At 37.6% G+C, this 23,067-nt stretch overlaps 1 protein-coding gene across 1 annotated transcript; it reads left to right on the top strand.

Annotated features, from left to right (window-relative positions):
• Positions 1 to 1,234: 1,234 nt before the first annotated feature.
• On the top strand, positions 1,235 to 21,101 carry IL18RAP (interleukin 18 receptor accessory protein). The gene is made up of 10 exons (XM_070942897.1): positions 1,235 to 1,304; positions 4,294 to 4,564; positions 5,708 to 5,885; positions 6,932 to 7,106; positions 9,845 to 9,913; positions 12,162 to 12,276; positions 13,551 to 13,708; positions 14,657 to 14,797; positions 19,594 to 19,764; positions 20,734 to 21,101. Exons 1-10 carry the CDS (start codon positions 1,235 to 1,237, stop codon positions 21,099 to 21,101), a joined length of 1,716 nt encoding a protein of 571 aa, XP_070798998.1.
• The last annotated feature ends 1,966 nt before the right edge of the window (positions 21,102 to 23,067 follow it).

The raw sequence follows: 23,067 nt of genomic DNA, 5'->3' as shown, positions 1-23,067 counted from the left end.
TAATGAGAAAATACAGATTCCCCTCTTGCTCACAAAATGAAGCCGGAAACATGACTTGCTAAAAGAGGAAGAAATGATGACATTGAGGTAAGGGAAGCTGATTAAAAGGAAATATGCATATGAAATTCCGTTTAGAACACAACACTTACTGCATCTGATAAGATCGAAAGGTAAGATTTTTCATTCAGAAAATAATCCCTTTTCAAATTACAATTTCTCAGATTCACTACTTCAAATAATATTTAAGCATTTTTAAAAATGTCACAAATAATATGTACATATTTGTTTCCTTTCCTTTGAATGCCTTAATTTAACTATTTAAATTAACTTTTTATTTGAATGCAAGTAGTTGGCTTAAAAAGTCTTTGGATTTGTTTCACTAAGTATATCTATAAATCTATTATCTCTATTAAGTAAATTTTCTCTGTTAATTAGGCTAATGTAGTAGTTTTTATTTCTCAGATCCCAAATGAAATCAGTTCAAATGAAGCGTCTATTGTGCTCTATATTCTGTCTCATTCATAGAAGCTTCATGGAGAAAATCTTACATTCAGTTGTAAATCAACCATATTTCCCCATGTTTCTTTTGAAATTTTATTTTGGCATTTTTATAATTTTTTATTTATAGCCGTTATAAATATAATCCCTATATTAAAAATTAATATAATAGTGACAGTGGTATCTATGAATCAGTGCAGAAAAGAGCAACAAAAATTATAAGGGGTTTGGAGGTTAAACCATCTGATGAACAGCTAAAGGAACAACGTATGTTTAGTCTAAGAAAGAGAAGGCTTAGGAGGGACATGATAGCTATCTTTCAATACTTGAAGGACTATCACAGGGAAAAGGGGATTGATTTATTCTTCAAAGCACCAGAGAGCAGGACAACAAGCAATGGATGCAAGCTCATCAGAGGAAAATCCAATGTTAAACTAACAAGAATTTTTTTGACAACGAGAACAAGTCCTATGAGTCTATGATTTTATGAACTTTACTGGTCCCATGTTTTAAAAAGATGTTTTAGAAGAAACCTCTTTCCATAAAGTAAGTATGAAATATGTCACAAAGAATTTCTGCTTACCTCTATACACTTTCCATGTAGCTTCTGTATGGAATAAATTATTTTCAGGTCACTATATTTGATTGTTTCACAGTAATGAAAAGAGTTTCAATGTCTGCCACTGGAGCTTACTGCCAAAGTTTCAACACTGCAGAAATGAAAACTTAGTCAACAATGCTTATTTTTTTCTGGTGCTTTCTATTGTTTGTGGCAAGAGCAGAAGCTGGTGATATTACTGTTACTGGTAAGCTATGTTATTACACTTACTGCAAATCTTCATTGTTTGATGTTACTTTCTCAGTTTTCCTATAAGGCAGAGTCCCCCAATTTCTCCAGCGAGAGGAATGGTTTTGCACAGTGGTGAAATCCAATTTTTTTTACTACTGGTTCTGTGGATGTGGCTTGGTGGGTGTGGTGTGGCTTGGTGGGCATGGCTTGGTGGGCGTGGCAGGGAAGGATACTATAAAATTTCCATTCCCATCCCATTCCAGAGGAAGGATACTGCAAAATCCCCATTCCTTCCCTACTCCTGGGGGAAGGATATTGCAAAATCTCCATTCCCACCCCACTCTGGAGCCCCCCAGAGGTGGTATTTGCTGGTTCTCCGAACTACTCAAAATTTCCACTGCTGGTTCTCCATAACCCGTCAGAACCTGCTGGATTTCACCCCTGATTCTGCATGAGTGGCCAGCAAGCATGCACAGCTCCATTTGCACTTGTCTGCTGCTCACACAAATGGGGATGTGTGCGTGCTCACTCATCACTTCAGAATAGCCTGGTTATGAACCAGGTCCAGTAGTGGGTTGGGGACCCCGCTATAAGGGTTTGTGTTTTTAAAGGTATTGTGATACCTTGTGATCCAGGACTGGGCACAGAAGCAACACAGCTGGAACGAAGGCTTAACTCCCCTTTATTGCTCTAACTTTTCCCCAAAAGTCACATCAATCACTGCAAGTTTAGGAGCAAAGCTCTAAACACATCTCCAATAGTTCATGGCTGCTATCAGTCCAGAGGAGCAGCACAGTTCTGACAGCAGCCACAGTTCAGGGAATTTGGTTCCAAGGAGTCCTCGTCACAGGGAGAGTTCACTGGGACAGAGCAGAAGTGTGTCGCTGCGAACTCACACAAAGCCAGGCCAGGCAAACAAGGCAAGCAGGGAAAGGCAAATAGGGCAAGGCAAGCAGGGCAAGAAAGCAAGACAAGCAGGGCAAAGCAAACAGGGCAAGCAAAGTATCCAGACGTCGGTAACAGCACGTGACACTGGAAAAAGACAACACTTATTCCTGACAAGTGCCGTTCTCAACAGCATCTCTTTAAATCTCATTTGCTAGGTGAGCTTTGTGAAGAGGGGCAGGGCACCCTCCTCCCAAGTCGTTGGGTTTCCCTGGACTGATCCCGCCTCCTCTCCATTCTCCTTGCTTGGGGATCAGTGGGGGGGGGAAGGTAATTTTTCATTGCCAGAGCTCCGTTGTTCGTTTGGTCCACTGCCTGTCTCCCCTCCCCCCTTGCCAGGTCATCCTACATCCTCTCTCCTTCACTGGTAAATCTTTCCAGGCCTGAGGGATCTGGGACTGCTTCGTCCTGCTCCTCTGGTCATTCCTCTATCGGCCCTAGCTCCGTCTTGTCCTCCTCCTCGGACCCAAGCTCCGACAGGGCCATATATTTTCCTACCTAAACCGTGATCTTATATCTTTCACAAAAGCAGATTTTAATGATTTCTAGATAGGGAGGGCTTCATAGGTTAGTGGACATGAATATGCATATTTCTTGTTAGCTACAAAAGTTTATTCTGCATATCAATAAACAATATAAGACTTTTCAAGAATACATACATTCTTGTCCATTATTCACCCTTCAAAACTCCATCCTCTTCTGAAAGTATCAAAATTGGTCTTGAATAGCAAACAAGGGTTACCTTTTAACGTGTTAGCTATACACGTTTTTCAGCTGATGATAAAAATATTTCAATTCAAAGTTTCAATGCAAAGAACACACTTTATCTGAAAAAAGATTCTGACTTTAATTCCCAACATTTCCTGATCATTCTGGACGTTCCTATTAGAAGTCCTGGAGAAATGTTATCAATCAGTGCTGATCACATTGAGGTTGATAGATTCAACATATATTAAAGACATATTGAAGATCAATATGTCTTTAATATATGTTGAATCTATGGAATCTTTGAACTAATGCTGAATGCTGAATCAGGTAGAGACTCTAATCTTAGTCCAACGTCTGTTTTCAACAGATAGTTGTGGTATATTTTAAACTGCAGAATTTTCTTTGAAATGCTGCTGCTCTGAATAGTTTGTGGGGAGTTCATTTCATCATTTGTATGAATATTGGCCTTAACCCATTTCTTGGTACCAATTTTTTTAATCTCCTCAAATAGATTCAACAGGCAAATGGTGGCTTTTAGGCTTCCCCTTATATTATTATTATTATTATTATTATTATTATTAATCAAATTTCTATACCGCCCTACTCCCGAAGGACTCAGGGCGGTGAACAGCCAAGATAAAATACAGACAATACAAATATTAAAAATCCCTTAAAATTATTAAATATTTCGGCCGAAACACAGATTAAAACACCCAATTTATAAAATCACGAATTCAAAAATTTAAAATTTAAGAATTTAAAAGAGGGGAGTTAGGCCAGGACAGCTTGCTGAAATAGAAAAGTTTTGAGAGCACGGCGAAACGTGCGCAGGTCCGGGATCTTCCGTATCTCTGGGGGGATTATAGAATTGGGAGGAGAGTCTTAATTAGGTTTTTTTACCCTTTTATGTGCTGCCAAACTCAGTATCAAATAAAAAATGTGCATGCTTTTGTGTGTGTATGTGTATTTGTGTAAGCATTTTCTTTTCCAATAGAGTGAGGCTAAATGGATTTCTGCTATTTCAGGACCTATGGATGCCTGGGAATATGTCAATGTTTTGATATCAGAGGTCTTTGTGGTTTGTCTTCCAGCTGTTTTAGAGGATCTAAGGAATGCAGCTAGTTAATCTTATTCATGGCTGTAGAACTAGTGCTTGGCAATGAAATTCATAAAATATCGCACACTGGCAAATCTGATGCCTTATTGTTACTAGTTGAGAAACTGATTGCTTCTCAAAAGCAAAGGCCTCCATATGTTCCTGGATGCTTATAATAACTAAAATGTTAAAAAACATTTTAAAATGTTTAAATGTTTTTTTAAAAAAGTACTGACTTTTTAATTTTTTCCCCCAGATTGCCTTAAAAAGCATACCAATGTGAGGTACAGAGCCATCAGCAACCACAAATTTATTGTATCATGTGACCTGCCATCTGAAGACACTACATCAATTTATAACCATTCTCCTCTTTATGAAAATCATGTGACGTGGTTTCGGCAATCCAGTGATGGAGGATCCACTATGATCCTCAATGATAAAACTACCAATCCTACTCCTTGGGGGAATTCACTTTGGTTTAACCCAATACTAACTGAACATTCTGGAATATATATCTGTATGAAAAGGTTGGTTGTGTGAATGAGCTTCTAGTTTGCTAGTGTTATACCATTCCAACAATCACTTCTTAATTATTTTGGATACAATTTATGGGTGGTGGTAGAAGAAGGTTTAGCATGAAATTATCTTTATTTCAAAAACAACTGGGAATTAATGGTAATAATTGGGATAGATCAAGTTCTCCAATGCCACCCAGAGTCCTTTGAGTGACATGGACAGCTACATAAATTTGAAAAATAAATGAATGAATGAATGAATGAATGAATAAATAAATAAAATTATAACCTACCCTCCTTCCTCCAAGAGTTCTCAAACTCCTCCCTTGTGCAGTCTGTAATAATATTAAATTATTTAACTATTTTAATTATGCCAGTAGACCAAATGTCTACAATAAATAGCAATCAGGCCTTTTATTTTAATCTGATATGATCTGCAGCCAATTCTTTGTAACATACATTTTTATTTAAACAACATTTTCATATTAATCATAATTCAGAACTAGAATGGAAGCTACTAAGAATATACCCAGATGCTGTATAGTGTGATCATAGTCACATAACTTCAAGAATTATTTGATACTATATAATATAATTCTGGAACAAGATAATTTAAGCCAGGATATTAAACTATCCATTGATAGGATAATGAACAGGAATTTTCAAACAACTGGGATGCTCACAATTTTCATACAGTTTTGTGCCATATCAACTGGCACAAAACCTTACACAACCTTTGTGTAAATTTCTTCCATAAATAAAATCTCCTTTACAATATTAGGATATACTAGGACATTATCAATACAACCTTTTTTCAAAGATTTTAATAATACCATGGTACTCAACTGCTTTGAAACTCATAAAATTTGGTACTTAATGCAATTTAACACGAAAATATTGTCCGGTACTCATCAGTTGTTTGGTACATCACAAGCTAGAACTTGTCAGTGTCAGCTGCCTTGTGACTCACTACATTATTCGTTATGGAAAAATTTGTTTTGGTACTCATCTCACCTCCCGGAACCAATTAAGGATGAGTACTGAAGTACCACTGTACATTTCAGGTTCAGCAATATATTCAATTTGTTTTTTCATTTCCTGCACAGAATTAATCTCTGGATTATTTCACCTGAAATTTCTTTTTGTGTCACACAGGGATAACATATCACCATGTGTCAATATTTTAATAGATGTTCAAACAAAAATTATGGCTAATTGTTCAGCTAACAACAGAAATGACATTTATCTCTTTGTGGACCAAGGAACATCTATTGGTTGCCCAGGGAAAAACTGCTACTCTAATTTTCCACAATCATCAGTGAAATGGTACAAAGTAAGTTTTTTTTTAAGGTAATGACTCCTTTGAATCCATTCAATTGCTGTGCATTTCACAACAAATAGCTTTGATTTGTTTGAAAAATTATAGAGAGATTGTTTGTCATTATTCCTACTGGAATCTTTTCTTTGATCTCCCAGTTTAACCTTTTACCCTAACATTCCCTGTCAAGTTTGGATCTTGTGAGTACTTGGGTGTACGTTCAAGATTAGCCAAAGTCAGGCTGCTACTGGTTGGGAAAACATAAAATCATTTAATTTTAATTTAATTTTAAGAGTTAAAATTGTTGGTGCAGTGGTTAGAATGCAGTATTGCAGGCTAATTATTCCATCTGCCAGCACAGTGGTGGGTTGCTATCGGTTTGCCCCGGTTCAGGATAACCGGTAGTAGTGGTGGCGGGAGGCTCCGCCCACCCTCCTGGATGTCATCAAATACGCTCTATGCATGTGTGAGCGAACCGGTAGCAAAGGTAAGTGAAACCCACCACTGTGCCAGCAGTTCGATGCTCACCAGCTCAAGGCAGACTCATCCTTCTGTCTTTCTGAGGTCTGTAAAATGAGGACCCAGTTTGCTGGGGGCAATATGTTGACCCTGCTCAGAGAGGGCTGTAAAGCACTGTGAAGTGGTATATAAGTCTAAGTGCTATTCCTAATTGCTATTGGAAAAGTGGGATGGAGAAGGTTGTAGGATCTCGTTTCATGTAGAATAGGATTTCACAATCTGGCACTCTTTGGTTATAATGGATCACAATTTGTGCAGTTCCTAGCCAGTACGGTCCAAACCAAATTGGGATTCATATTAACTGGAATACCACATATCTGGAGTCCACTGGTATAGGGAAGGCTATTGCAGGAAAAAAAACAAAACTTTTTTTCATCCAAAGTTATTTAATCATACCCTTCATGACGGATAATCATGATAGTTTTGTAATTCATTTGAGGATCAGAATACCAGTTGCTATGAAGTATCTGGTGGTTAACTTGAGAATTTGTATGTTTTACCCTATCATAATATTTGAGTTGTTCATCTTTATCTTCTTGTAGAATGGAATACAACTAGAACTTAAAAAGAAAAGACCTGGCCTACAATTCTACCATGATAAACTAGTGCTGCGTTCTGTGTATGATAAAGATAATGGTACTTATACTTGTGATTACATGTTGACTGACCATGGTATACAATGGAAAATGAGAACAATACTGAATGTGCATGTTATCTGTAAGTCCACTATACATAATTCAGCATAAAAAATCATTTCATAGAGTGTGTTACATTTTGGCAGTGAAATAGGTGTTAAGATATACTATATCAGACTTATTTTGAGTTTCTTAATTTTGTTAAATTATCATTATATAGTAATATTCAATTACTATTTGAATTATTTGCTTAGCTTTGTCATTCCTGACTGGTCTAAGCAGTTATGACATTCCCTTAAAGAAATATACTCAGAAGATACAAACATGTGTTTTATAAACTTTAAAAAAGAATGAAAAAAAATGAGATTTATGTGATAATTAAATAAATAAATGACTGAACTTCTTTTTCAAAATGGATCTAATTTTATTTTGGAAAACTTCACAAGAATGCATTCAAATAATTCTTGTTTAAGATTGATGGAGCTAATCCGCTATTGCAGATTATTATGGCAGCCCAATTATGCATGCTAAAATAATCTCAGTGGAAAGTCTATATATCATATGGAAAAAGTTCTGTTAAAGGAACAACATCAATTTAAACCTTGATATGCCACTTGTCTTGAAGTATGTGTGTGTGTGTGTGTGTGTGTGTGTATTTGTGTAAGAAGACTAGGAAATTTCCTGCCCACTAGCAGTTTGAAAGGATGCAAATGTGAGTAGATAAATAGGTATCACTTTGATGGGAAAGTCACAGCTTACAGCATGGGTCCTCAAACTATGGCCCGCAGGCCGAAGCCATTAATCCGGCCCATGCAGGACCACAAAGTTGCCCTGCCCACATCGCCCCACCCACCCTTCAGCAGAGCACAGGACTTGCCTTCAGGAGCCCTGTGGGCTGGAACCGAAAGGTAAGCCCAACAATTTTGGCCTGCAGAATGCTTCTGGAGGTGGGGGGTGGGTGAAAGGAGGCAAAAAACTGGGTGAAAACAGACCGTTTTTGGTTTTGGCCTGCAGAATGCTTCTGGAGATGGGGGGGCTGAAAAACGGGGCACACAGATGCCCCAGGAGGCCAAAAAATGGGCGAAAATTCACCTCCCCTGCATCCAGAAGGTAGATAGATAGATAGAGATAGACACAGAGAGGGAGAGACACAAACAGATACAGAAGGAGATGGAGAGAGAGAGAAAGAGAGAGACAGAGAAAGACGGAGAGAGGGAGAGAGAGAAAGAAAGAGAGAGAGAAAGAGGGGGAGAGAAAGAGAGAGAGAAAGAGAGAGAGACAGGGAAAGAGAGAGAGGGAAAGAGAGAAAGAGGAAAGAATGAGAGGGAGAGAGAAGAAAGAGAGAAGGAAAGAGAGAGGGAGAGAGAGAAAGAAAGAGAGAGAGAGAGAGAGAGAGAGAGAGAGAGAGAGAGAGAGAGAGAGAGAGAGAGAGAGAGAGAGGGAGAGAGGAGATATTTCTTAAGCTCCTTGGGGCTGAGAAGAAGTGCTGCAAAACTGAGTTTCCTGAAGTGGACCTAAATCCACTTAGGTCCACTTCAGGAAGTGGACCTCACTACTTCACTAAGTAAGTAGACCTACTAGACTTCTAAACAACTGAAAAAACGATCTAGTAAAAAGAAAAGGCAACCAAAAAAGCAACATGCAAACAAAAGCAAATAAAAAACCCCCAGGAGCAAAACAAATTAAAGTTTAATTTGTGTGCATTGTTCAATGGACTGTTAAATTGGCCACGTCCACCTAGTCACATGACCTAGCCATGCCCACCTAGACACAAGACCACCTAGCCGTGCCCACCCAGCCGATCTGCCCCCCCCCAACAATCTGAGGGGCTGTTTAGGGAGGACCCCTGGCTTACAGTATAGTCATGCTGGCCATATGACCACAGACATGCCTTCTGACAATGCTGTCTCCCTCGACCAAGAATGGAGATGAACATCAACCCCTAGAGTCAGAAATGACTGGACAGGAAAATTTTTTCCATTAGTAGGGAATACTCTAAAAATCATTATTTTTATTTTATATAAGCAAATTGTTTTTCTTTGCTCTCTGCTTGATTTCAAAAGTCTGTTATCTATCAGGTTTATGGAAATAACTCTTCAGCTCATATGCTGGATTTATATCCAGTCATATGCTGGATATAAATCAATAAGCTTGTTAATTGCTCCTTTACCAGGCTTCAATACATTCACGTGTGTGGTGCAGTGATGGGTTCCTCCTGGTTTGGCCCGGTTCAGCCGAGCCGGTAGCGGTGACGATATGACGTCACCGAACCGGTTCTCTTTGTTCGGCTTTGTTCACCCGCCCCCGTGTTATTCTTACCTTTTATTTCTTCTTTTTTAGCCCAGCTGATAGTGCGGCAGAATGGATTGCCGCACCTCAGCTGGGCAGATTCATAATGTGATCGTGGGCGAAGCGTGTGCACAAAGAGGCGATCACATGTGAAGCGCATGACAAAGAGAACCAGTAGTAAAGCTGGTTAGAACCCACCGCTGGTGTGGTGGTGTTGGCATGGCCAATGATCTTTGTTCCTTCTCAATAGAACTGAGAAAGTTTGTTGCAACTTTGATGGCTCCAAATGAACAACCAATCACACGACCAACTGACCATACTGGCGCACAAGACATATATAAGCTAAAGAGGAATAGGCCAAGAAAATCCTGCTGATGATGTTACCTAGTCTGATAATGAAATGTTTAGAAACTAAATTGAAACAAGCTTGGAGAGCAAACCACTGCCAAAATCTAAAACCCAAGCGACACGTATTTTCTATTATTTCATATATATTTTTAAACTCCTAACACACCGTTTTTCGTGTTTTAGCAAAAGACACTATCCATCCTCCAAAGGTTTTGAATCCCAATGATGGGATGATCCTTGAAGTAGAAATTGGTAAGATAATTAAATTTTCACATTTATTTTGCAACCTATGAGATAATAGGTACCTTACATTGACTGCATTCCACTCTAAGATAAAGCTTAATTTTAGCAAAAACGGACTAGCTGTGGGTACTTTTGGATTAATTATTTTATGATATAAATTTCAGATTGTCTATTGCTTTAGCAAAACAGCAGGATTCTATTCTGAAAAGTTGGAGAAAAGTTACAATTTATTCTAACTCCCAGCTGGTTCCCATATGTACATTCACCAGTTAATGACTGCAGCTTAATGATATGCATTTGATAGAACTATTGCAATGTATGGATTCAAGAATATATTACCAGAATTTCGAGGGCTGGACATTATGTTTTAAAGCCCTAAATGTAGTTGAGCCTTAACTATTATGATCTTTCTGGGGAAAACTTTTTTTTTTTACATTTTGAAATGCTAAATGTAATAAAGGGAAGTCCAGGGGTGGGCTGCTGGGAATTCGCAGGGGTTCAGGAGAACCTCTAGCTAAGATTCTGTGCAGTTCGGAGAACCCCCAAATCCCACTCCTGGCTGGCACCACCCACCCCTCCCCTCCCAGGAGTCCCCACGTGGCCCATTTTGGATGTGCACGGAGGCTCAGGGTGGGTGAAAAACAGGCCTACTGGAAGTTCGGGAAGGCCAGAAATGGGGAAAGCCTCCGGAGCCCAGGGAGGGCAAAAATATCCCTCCACCCGCCATGGTGCAGGAGGCTGACTAGGCCATATCCACCATGGCCACACCCACCCAGCAACCCGGGAGAGAACTCCTTGCTAAAATTTTTGAAGCCCATCCCTGTGGTCACTGGTTAAAATATAGGTTAGTGCCTTTTCTGCAGACATTTTAGTTGACCAGTTCCTCATTCAAAGGTCCCTTTTGGCATCCTTCTTGCCACTATCTATATACAACATATTTTTTTTTTTTAAAATGGCAGATGTTTTACTTTCTGATTTGTGGGATTGTTCGCCCTTTAAGGTAGCTCAGGCAAGAACCTAGAGTACTAACTATCTTCATTGTCAGTTTACATAAGATAATTTTGCAAGTCCAAAAGTACTTTTCATCTTTACAGTCCATAAAACTATGGAAAGTCCCTTCTGAGCTGTGGCCTCTTATCTGATCATTGCCATCTGCAGCTCTTCATCCTTATCTGACCATTGCCATCTGCAGCTCTTCATCCTATCTCCTATCTCCTAAGGCAGGGGTCTGCAAACTTAAACACTCAAAGAACCATTTGGACCCGTTTCCCACAGAAAAGAAAACACCGGGAGCCACAAAACCCTTCCCGTGCCTATTTCTTGACCGGTCACAAAACTAGCATATGTAGTTGAATTAAATGTTCTGTTTTCTTCTGAAACTTTTCTTTACTTGGATTTATCCATGGTTGGCCTACTGGGGGTTGAAAAACTCAATAAATTGTGTGCCGATGGGTGTCACATCTTGGCGGTTGCGACACATATTTTGAGTGACAGGGAGCCACACCAGAGGGGTGAAAGAGCCACATGTGGCTCCAGAGCCACAGATTGCTGACCCCTGTCCTAAGGTCATTTCCACATACCATAATAGGAATGTACAGATTATTATTCTATAGCAATTTGCTCTAATTAATATGTATCTGTAGCATTACATTAGAACACACACATTTATCATATTAAATGCAACATTTTTCAAATATGTCACTATTAAAACCTAATAGGAGAAAGACAGTTTGGTGTAAAAAGCATCAGGCTACAAACTGGAAGATTGTAAATTCTAGTCCCATTTTAGGCACGAAGCCATTCACACCTCACAGCCATAGAAGGCAAGAAATGGAAAATCCTTCTGAAAAACCTTGCCAAGAAAACTGCAACTGTCCAAGCAGTTGTTAGGAATCAAGACTTACACACGCACACGTCTAATATAATTATTATCCTATGTGCTTCAGTATCACCTCCGTTCCACCAAATGCATGAAAGATAGATTGGAAGTGCTGTGTGATGAAATCTAATGACAATAATAAATATATTAGTCTTTAAGATGCAACAGGATTTGTTTTTGTGTAAAAAAGTCCATAGCTACATGTGTTATTTTTTGAAGACCCTTTGTATACGCTACTTAATATTATTAATCTGTGAATTTTCAAGTTGTCTATAAAGAATCTCATAACCATGTGAAAATTACTCTAAAATATTTTCAGATCCATAGAAAATATGCATATTGTTTTCCCCCCACCCTCATCTTTTTTTTTTTTTTTAGGTCAACCGATTGATCTTGAGTGCAAAGCACAATTTGGTTTTGAGATGAATGTTTCCTCCTCACTAGAGTGGTACCAAGAAACCAGTAAAAGCAAGCAACTGATAAAGCAAGAGAGGTAGGGAAAGAAAATGTTTGAAACAAAAGAAACAAAAGAAGGAAGGAAGGAAGGAAGGAAGGAAGGAAGGAAGGAAGGAAGGAAGGAAGAAAGAAAGAAAGAAAGAAAGAAAGAAAGAAAGAAAGAAAGAAAGAAAGAGACAGAGAGAGACAGAGAGAGAGAGAGAGACAGACAGACAAAAAGGAAGGAAGGAAGGAAGGAAGGAAGGAAGGAAGGAAGGAAGGAAGGAAGGAAGGAAAGAAGGAAGAATTTTAATCCCATCACAAGTTTTTGGGGCATGACACATGACATGTTATTCAAAGACAAAATGTGGTTCTCAGTATGGAAATTGTTCTATATCTCAGACATAAAATATATGTCTTCTCATACATTTGCGACTATGACACTGCAGATGAAATTACAATTTTTTAAAATTATCCAGTACATTCTCTATTGCCATCTCAGTCGTCTTTAACTTGCCCCATTCTGTGGACCTTTAATCCTGCTTTTATTTTTGCAGGGGGTTAAAAAGGACTTTGCGTTTTTTGCTTGCTCATTTATTATACTTGCAAATAAATATAGCAAGCAGAAAGGTATATGAACATGCAAATGTCAGCATGTTTTAGTAGGTAGATTATGAAACTAGAACTTGCAAATTATAGGATCAGAAGCATAGGATTGTGGCCTATTATGCTTCTCTCTCTCTCTCTCTCTCTCTCTCTCTCTCTTTCCTTCTCTCTTTCTCTCTCCCTCTCTCTTTCTTTTAAGTGCATCATCCCTCAGTTCATAACTTGCTAAATCCTAATGTGGCTTGTTTGATTTTCGGTCCATGACTTTTCCTTAGATTAGTCATTTAGTTTAGCAAGCTTGTTTGGGGTTTAATTTTTCACTGACTTTATTCAATCAGTTGTGTATAATCTGTAACGCATGAATTAGCTATAGGAATTGGGGGAATTAATATAAAGTGGGTCAGTGGAGCGCATGTTAAGATTCTTACTGGAAAGATGGGTTATAGAAGAAACATATTAGTACCTGAGTGGCAGATTCATAAGGTGGCTTCTGGAAGACCATGTTGACCAACCATAAATAGAGCTGTTTCTTGTTTAAAAAAAAACACCAAGAGTTTCAATGTGAAACTGGTAGATGTGACTGCCACAATTTTTTATTCTTTTTGTATCCGACATAGTAAGAGTCCTCTATACATATTTAAAATATTTCTTCATTGGTATCATGAAAAGCTGCAAATGTCTGCACATGGATGGGAGCATGACTGATGAGAGCATTATTCTTTTTAGAATTCATCCACAGGGACTGGATGGACAAATCTTTATTCTTACCTTCAAACTGATACAAGTAACTGAAGACGATCTAAACAGCCACTTCATCTGCTTGGCCCAAAATTCTATTGGGAATGCTACTGGAGTGATCAAACTTAAGAGGCAAACAGAAAAAGGTAAAATGTCAAACCACTAAGATAATATCACTTCTCTACTTGACCTTATTAACATTTTTTTTGGTTTCCTGACCTATTATGCTATGGAGTAAACACCTACATGAATTTCATGAGCCTTAGCCTCAATTTCCTATTATAAAAGCAGTTCCAGTTTCTTGTGCTGTCCTATATTTATCTTGGATAAAATTATTTAATCTTCCTTGAAGGAAATTAAGACTCCTTGAGAAGCTCATGAACAACTGTCATCACAACATTAACTATACCGTGGTGATATATTTAGTTTACTCTTAAGTAAACTAAAGTTTACTTAGTTTACTTTCGGTTTTATCTTCAGCACATCAGAAATATGAGGAATAACTAATTGGCATTCTAAGGCATCAACAACTTGCCATACATTTAATTGTTTCTAGAGAAATTCAGCGACTTCTTGTGATTTTCTCTTCCTTCCCAAAAGCCCCGACAGAAAAGCAAGCCGCTGCACTTCTTATGTCTTTTCTCAGATGTTGGCATGGTAATTGGTGAAATTCAGGCTGCATTAAATTGGTGGGAATCTAGTACTGAAGAAATAAGAAATTCCAATCCACAAAAGAGATCTAAGTGGATTTAGATCTTCTAACTGTTTGCCTAAAATAGAAGAGTTTAAAGTCTTAAGTCTAGGCTTTTATGGACACCTCTAAAAGTTTAGAATTTTGGATGTTTATATGAATGGAAGTACAGTTTGCTGATGCATCTGAATAGAACTACCTTCTGTGTTGTAAACATGTCATTCTTCAATCAAACAAAATTTATTGCTCTTTGAAATACATCTATTTCTTCAATGGACAAGTTCAGGTCACCATCCATTGCACCTTTTCCCAACTGTTATATTTCACCTTGAACTTTACTGTTAATCATAAATTTCATCATTAAGTTTGTATTATGTTTTATCTATTTCTCTTTTCTCTTTAGAAATTCTTTTCTTGCTTACTTTGTGTGGCACTATTATAACACTACTTGCAGTGGTTTCAGGAGGCCTATTGATTTATAGGCACTGGATTGAACTTGTATTACTCTATCGGAATTACTTAGCCAAAGATGAAACTCTGAGTGGTAAGTATATTTGATTTACAATAGCATTTATTGGTCAATTTACTAATGGAAGAAGATTGGTCAATATTACTGGTTCTTATCAGTTCTTTCTCTCTCTCTGTCTCTCTCTCCCCACCTTACCTATATTTGCTCCTACCTCACCCATTGTTTCTAAGTATCTTAACTTGACATACAGGGATCTCAGCAACCCATTCCCAAATATTGAATACTAATACAATGCATACAAAATATTCATTTTTATGAGAATCCCTGGTTGTAGAATTAAGCATCTCTCCTGACCCAGTGAATAAAATATTAGATTGAAACTTAAGAAACCATGTTTCAAATCTCTTGCCCCCATTCCCAATGCAGAGGTATACTGCAACAATATTCAACACAATCTATAGAATTCAAATAGTAGGGTTTAGTCATCATTTGGAAAGAAATGATTATTAATAAGCCCTTAGCTATTTCATCAATCAGATATGGTAAAGGAAAATTAGAGAAAGTCAGTTCTAGGAAGATGGAATTTTCAGTATGAATCAGGCTGTACCAAAAAAAAAAAAAAGCCCAAACCAAAACACTGCACACACCCACATTTCTTAAAACTTGACGTAATCCCTTCAAATACACAGGAAGCAACTCTTTATCAAAGTCATCAGAAAAATCTGATGAACTCATTTTTTCCATTTCTTTTATTGAATTCACTTGATCGAAGCTTCAACTTTCAAACATTTCAAATATTATTGTTCGACTTCAATGAACAAAATTAAAAACTACAAATAAAATACTGTAATTGAACTTCAATCTTAAAAACAGAGACCATAGAGAAACACTGGGCAGATTTCATAAAAATATTGGAGAAAGAGAAAGAAGAATGAGGGAAGAATTGCTATGGATATACCCTAGAGCTGTGATGGTGAACCTATGGCACGCGTGCCACATCTGGCACACGGAACCCTTTCTGTGGGCATGCAAGCTATCACCCAGCTCAGCTCCACCATGCATGGGTGTGCACCTCCCGCCAGCTAGCTGATATTTGGGATGCGTGAGGGGCAGGACACATGCGGAAGATGTGCAAGCATGTGTGGGATTGTGTGTGCATGCACAGGGGGGATCATGCGTAGGGGGCAGAGGGAGTGCGGGAGGGAGCAGCACTCACTCCCTATGGCCCATTTTTGGGCCCAGGAGGCTGCAGGGAGGCCTACTAGGCCCAAAATGGGGTGTGTAGGGGTCATGTGCATATGCGTGAGGGACAGGGAGCATGGGAGGATCACATGCACATGCGTAGGGGGAAGGGGGTCATGCATGCATGTGTGGGGCGCATTGTATTATGGGTGCTGGCACGTGTGCATGCTTTCAGCATATGGTGAGAAAAAGGTTAGCTATCACTGCCCTAGAGGAATGTATAGCGGTTGTTACAGAATCCTGTTAACTAAGATGTTTTTAATACTGGTTTACCACAGAGGTATTAAATTCAGGAAATGAATGTAGGTCAAAATGTTCATTTTCTAAAAAAAAAAAAAAGACTTTCAACCCTCTACCCTTTTTTGATCCTTTGTTTTAAAAGTTTCTTTCTCATTTTTAAGCTAAAGATAAAACTTTCTATATAGCTGTTTTTCTAATTAAAGTATATGATGAGTTTTAAAAGTGAGTTATATAATAAACTTTAGGATACCTGAAAGGAGCTGGTAGCTAAAAACATTTCTTTTCTTGTGTTCTTATTGTCAAGCAATTCTGAATTTTTTAAAAGATAATCTAGCTGTGAAGATAGAACAAACGCTCATTTGTGATCTATTGAATTAAAAATGTACAGAATTAAAAAGTGAAAGATAAAAATTACAGCGATAATTTTTACACACAAACATGCACATAATATGCATACATCCACATGCATAAATACATAGCAATAGCATGGCATTTTTTTGCTTAAAATTCACCAATTTGAAAAGTTCATGCTCTAAATTTCAGAGATAAGGAGGAATTTGAATCAAATATATCTACATAGCGTAGATCAGTTCAAAATAATACTATCAGGCTCTGATGTAGATTTAAATCACTTTTTCCTTTATTATACATCTCCAACTGAGTACTACCTAGTTATGTTAAAACTTCAGATGGCTGTGAATTCTGCAAGTTGAAGCCTAATGTAGTTGCAGAGTACCAGGTTGATTAAGGCTGATTGAACTACTTCTTGAAACTTAGAAAAGTCACCAATAATCCAAATTGTGTGGTAAAGAAATAGGATTAAGAAGAATATGAATCTTATACTGTAGATGTGTTCTAAATGGAATTGCTCATCTGGAAACTACAGCTGATTCAAAATGCAACAGTACAGATGGTAACAGGCCTTTGTTCTTATGGCCATGTATTATTACTGCGATATGAACTATGTTTGCTGCCAGTTGACTTCTGGGTGCAATTCAAAATGCTGGTTGTTTCTTATAAAGCTCTTCATGGCATAGGTCTATGTTATTTGAGAAATTGCCTATCTCCAATTGTTTCTGCCTGTGTGGTACATTTAGGCAGAATGGATGCACTTCACACCTCTCCATTAAATATTATCATCTTGTGCAGTGATGAAATGTAAAATTTGTTACTACTAGTTCTGTGGGTGTGGCTTGGTAGGGGGGATAATGTGACTGGGTGGGTGTGGCCACCTTTTTTTTTTTTTTTACTTTTAAAAGGGCCTGGTGGCTCAGCAGACTAAATGCATTGTGATTAACACCAGCTGTCTGCAATTACCGTAAGTTCTCACCAGGCTCAAGGTTGACTCAGCCTTCCATCCTTTCTAAGGTAGGTAAAATGAGGACCCAGATTGTGGGGGTAATAAGCTGACTTTGTATAAATATACAAAAGTATGAAGGCTATTGCTTAACACATTGTAAGCTGCCCTGAGTCTCCGGAGAAGGGCAGCATATAAATAAATTTTTTTTAAAAAAAGCATATTTTCGGCCAAAGAGGTTGTAGAAAAAATGCTTTTAAAAGATTCTGAAGATCCCAGCTGACCCGCATGATCATCAGAGGCTTTTTTTTTTACTTTTAAAAACATTTTTTTGGCTGAAGATGTTGTAGAAAAAATGCTTTTAAAAGTAAAAAAAAAAGCCTCTGATGATCGTGCAGCTCAGCTGGGCATGGGGAGGGGGATGCAGGGATTTTTGCTACCGGTTCTCCGAACCACCCACCACCATCACTACCGGAGCATTTCACCCCTGATCTTGTGGGACTGAAGAAGTGTTCTCGCTGGAGCTGCATCCCTCCAGAGATAGGATTAGTGCCCAGATTCTGGAAGGATTTTAAGATTTTGGCTCTGTGCTCAGGCCTTGAGTTAGTGTGTCCGTGAAATCCCTGTTGTTGTTTTTATTAGTATGCTTATTTTTAGTCTAGGCTGCCATGTTTTTTTCATGCTTTTAAGTTTTATAATTTATGTTTGGATAAATTTTGGAACGGGTATCCATAATACATTTAATAAATAGCAATCATAATTGTTCGGTAATATCTTATTTGCACAAGATTCTTACACAGTCAATATAAAATGGTTTGATTTTCGTGTGTTACAAATTGCCGTCCATAAATTTTCTGTCCTCAATTTCCAACCACTGGTGCTGTATGCCTAATTAACACGTTCTGCTGCACTTTAGCCTAGATATGGGAATTGCTTCATTTTCTATAAGAAAATGCTCCAAGATCAGAATTTGTGACCAATAGTGGATTAAGAATATTGATGCAATAATTAACTCATTGCTCAGATGGCTTACAGAATTTGTTTTAGAGCGGCCTCTGCTGGTAAAATGAAAAAAATGGTACAATTCTCCAGTGAGATAGATCAGCATATTTTAAGTCAAAAGAATATTGTGGCATCATAGAGTGCTTTACTGAAATTGCAGAAACCTTGGTTTAATGCCCTCTTTGTCCAGTAATGCACAATGTTGCTGTGGCCAAATTATGACTTCTGGACATTGTTTACAGGTAGCAGTAGCAATACCACTTCATATTGCTTTACAGTCCTCTTTAAGCGGTTTATAGAGTCAGCATATTGCCCCCAACAATCTGAGTTCTCATTTTACTGACCTCTTAAGGATGTCAGCAGTCAGCAGAATTAGCCTGCAATACTGCATTCCAACCACTGCGCCACCACGGCAGATACATAGTTTGTATGAAAGAAGAAGCATGTATATTTGTTAGATAGTTATGAAATTTTCTTTTGTTACTTCAGTGTTATTTTCATGAGCAAGATTTTGTAAATAAGGAATTAGAATAAGAAAACACGTTAATTTTGTGTGAGAGATAGGAATTTTTTATTTTATTTTTATTACTATTTTATTTTCATAACAAGAATTAAGTAAGATAGTGGAGGCTCTGTATAAAAAGAAGTTGAAATCCAGACCTAGTTCAGTGTTCTCATTTCATCAACCCACTGAGTATAGTTCATCTATATATGTAGGATAGTTTGTCTAACACAACATTTAATACAGTTTTGGTATGAAAAGACATCCTAGCTATGGTGGCTGTTTTTATTTCTTATACACACTTACACACATAGGGAGACTCATATAATACATCCATATACAATCAGGCATGCACAGGCACACTGTTGCCAGAATATCTCTGCTTTTCCTGATCTCCTTCCTTGCATTGTCTGAGTATACATGGTGGTAGTGGCCAATTCAAGCAAAAGATTTCTCTCCATTGCCCTGATTTAAAAAAGATTTTCCTTTCCTTCTCCTTTCTTTTGCCTTTCCTTCCTCCTTTTTAAGTTTTAATGCCCATTTGTTTCTTTCCATCGTTGTTATTTTAATTAATTCATTTATTTTTAGATTGGAAGGAATTTGATGCTTTTGTCTCCTATGCAAAACCGGAATTCATTGAAGCCAACCAAGAACCATGTCCCGAGGAGCAGTTAGCTCTAGAATTTCTTCCACTCGTTTTAGAACATGATTATGGATATAAACTATGTCTCACAGAAAGAGACATCCTTCCAGGCGGAGGTACTATTTTCTTTGATTTCATGCAATAGCTAAAATAAAATAGCTGAATTAATACTTTCATGGTAGAAAGCAGTGGTGGGTTGCCCCCGGTTCAGACCGGTTCTCAAGAACTGGTAGTAAAACCGGCAGGAGACCCCGCCCTCTGCCCCGGATGTCATCATCGGCGATCTGCACATGCGGTCCTTTTGTGAACCGGTAGTAAAGGTAAGTAGAACCCACCCCTGGTAGAAAGGGGACAGCCTAATGTTAAACAAAGCATCATTTGCAAGTACAGGTAGTCCTCGACTTACAACAGTTTATTTAGTGACCGTTTGAAGTTAGAGTGGCACTGAAAAAAGTGACTTAGGATTGTTTCACACTTACGAAAATTGCAGCATCTCCATGATTATGTGATAAAAATTCAGATGCTTGGCAACTGATTCATATTTATGACAGTTGCAGTGTCTCAGGGTCATGTGATCCCCTTTTGCGACCTTCTGACAAGCAAAGTCAATGGGGAAGCCAGATTCACTTAACAACCGTGTTAGTAACTTAACAATTACATTAATTCTCTTGAGAAGTGTGGCAAGAAAGGTCATAAAAAGGCCTTTCACAATTGTCTCACTTAGCAACGGAAACGTTGGGTTCAATTGTGGTCGTAAATTGAGGATTGTCTGTAAAATCAAACCCAAACTCAAATCATGTTTACTAAGATTTGACCTGTTTGAATAAAATACATCGATTCTGTAAAAATCATTGACAGTGGAAAATACAAAAAATACAGACTCATTCCTGACCTAGACACAGTAGATGAGTTGCAAAGAAGGAAGAGTTTCATTTTGTTTACTTCTCAGATTTAATTAGCTTGCTTTTTCAGAATTTATTGTTTTGGTTGAATTTTATACTGCTTTATACTCTAGTTCAAGGCATAGTTTCAAAGACATGAAAAAAGAAATAAAGTATGTTATTAATCATGCCCTCTTTTGCCAGCCTATACTGATGACATTGTAAGTGCCATGAAAAAGAGCAGGCGGGTCATCGTCATTTTGAGTCCAAACTACGCTAAGAATAGCCAAGCTCTCTTTGAACTTGAAGCAGCAATCAACACTGCCTTGGAAGATAAAACAATGAAACCCATCCTAATACAGGTTGAGACTTTTCAGGAGCCACCTTCATTATCTCCTAAGGTGAAAAAAGCCCTCAGGATTTTGCCCAGGGTTACCTGGAGAACATCTACCTCCCCTTCAGCTAATAAGCAGTTCTGGAAGAAATTACGATATCACTTGCCAGTGAAACTCAGCAACAGTGCCATGGACAAGTGGCCTTCATTTCCCATCAGCAAGCGTTGGTGTTGGTAACAGAAAATGAGAAACAAAGGTTGAGCAAGTAGAGTATAATACTGTAGAAGGCCATAGTTCACTAGTTCAAAACTCTCCACAGCTATAAATGATTATTAGATGGTAGCGTTGGGAATTTGAGAAAGATTCATTTGCATTTTATTTATAATATGATTGCTTTAAATTAAATCTCTGAAAGTTGTACTTCTATGCATGTTGCCATTTTACCAATTGTTTTTAAAAATAAAGCCCATTAAACAAACAAACAAACAAACAAACAAACAAACAAACAAACAAACAAACAAACTACTCACTAATCCCAAATGCATATTGGAGGAATGCACAATTTGTTGGAATAGAAAAATATGAACTTCATTTAAAACTGTGAAGCAAAATGATTGTAATATAGAAACAGGAAGAACCACATTTATCCATAGAAAAATGAGAAGTATAGTATGGAAAAGCCAATATGGACAGATTCACCCATCTCTAAGGGGGCTCTATAAGCTACTAGGTCAATTGATGATCATTTCCGGTTTGCATTTTAATGACTGTGTCTTTAGTCTTTCATAAAAAATATTATAATTATTTAATGCAGTATTGTGTAATGTTAATTGGAAATGTACCGTTTATGTCATATTTATTTATAGACATGCTATTCAGTTGGATGTGATAGGGCTGCTTGACTCAGATTTAGCTTTTTAAAGGTGCTCCTGGCTGTACAGTAGTGGCTAAAATTGTGGAAATATTTTGGGAAAAGTGTATTTTTGAGGTTTGATGGCTAATAATACCACTTTTGGGGGGAAGTTTCAAGATAATCATATTCCTGCTGGAATGGCCTGGGAATAGAACAGACCTTAACCCAATTGAAAATCTATGGAGCCGACTAAAGAAACTTGTTAGTCAGAAGCAACCCAGAAATAAAACCCAGTTAATAGAAGCAATCATTCAATCTTGGTTTCACATTATAACAGCTGCAGAACTAAAAGACTTGGTTCATTCCATGGGAAGACATTGTAAGGCCGTAATTCATGCTAAAGGTTACTAACTAACTATTAACTGACATGGTGATAATTTTTGTATATCTCGTTTCACTTTTCTTCTTTATAACTGTTATTCTAATAGCAAATCCTTCATAAAAGTTATTGCATTACATTCCATTGATATATAATTTTATGGTACTACTCCAAAAAAAAAAAAAAGTGGTGTTATTAGCTACTTTTAGAAAATACTTTTCCCAAAAGGTTTTCACAATTTTGGCCACTACTGTAATGTAATTAAAGTGACATACACACATATATACAGAGGGTGAGAAAGAGAAAATACATTAGCTTTTAAAAAATCATTCATTCAGAGAAATAGAAAAAGACTAGCTATGGGTAGCCTTGTTACTACAGGTAGTCCTCGATTTACAACAGTTCATTTAGTGATCACTCAAAATTAACAATGGCCCTGAAAAAAGTACTTAGGATCATTTTTCACATGACTGTTGGAGCATCCCCATGGTCACGTGTTAAAAATTCAGATGCTTAGCAACTGGTTCATATTTATGATGGGTCATGTGATCCCCTTTTGTGACTTTCTGATGAGCAAAGTCAATGGGGAAGCCAGATTCACCTAACAACCATGTTACTAGCTTAGCAAATGATTCACTTAATAACTGTGAAAGAAAAATCATAAAATGGAACAAAACTCACTTAACAAATGTTTCACTTAGCAACATAAATTTTGGATTCAATTGTGGTCATAACTTGAGAACTACCTGTATAATGTAAGACCTATGTTGCCTTTGCATATGTTGTTTCCAAATACAACTCCTGGTTTTGGCTATTATCTGTAAAGTCTTTGGTTTTTGTGGCATGCACTGGAGATTATAGCTACCAGTACATATATATCTACCAGCACCTGAATGTATATTTGTTTTTGTAATGAAGCCATTTTGATGTTATTATTGTACACTGTAATGAAAATGTGCTCTTTTATCAAA

Source organism: Pituophis catenifer, unplaced genomic scaffold, assembly GCF_029215685.1.
Source record: "Pituophis catenifer annectens isolate HBS135680 unplaced genomic scaffold, rPitCat1.0.hap2 SCAF_4, whole genome shotgun sequence".
In the NCBI taxonomy this organism is placed as follows: Eukaryota; Metazoa; Chordata; class Lepidosauria; order Squamata; family Colubridae; genus Pituophis; species Pituophis catenifer.
Note: the sequence above shows the minus strand (reverse complement) of the source record. Positions and strands in the feature narration are given on the sequence as shown.

Excerpts from the sequence above, each read along its gene's own strand:
- IL18RAP (XM_070942897.1), top strand. The coding sequence starts at position 1,235 with ATGCTTATTTTTTTCTGGTGCTTTCTATTGTTTGTGGCAAGAGCAGAA. Across the intron at positions 1,305-4,293 it reads TGGTGATATTACTGTTACTG|ATTGCCTTAAAAAGCATACC; the intron begins GTAAGCTATGTT and ends TTTTTCCCCCAG. Across the intron at positions 13,709-14,656 it reads TAAGAGGCAAACAGAAAAAG|AAATTCTTTTCTTGCTTACT; the intron begins GTAAAATGTCAA and ends TTTTCTCTTTAG.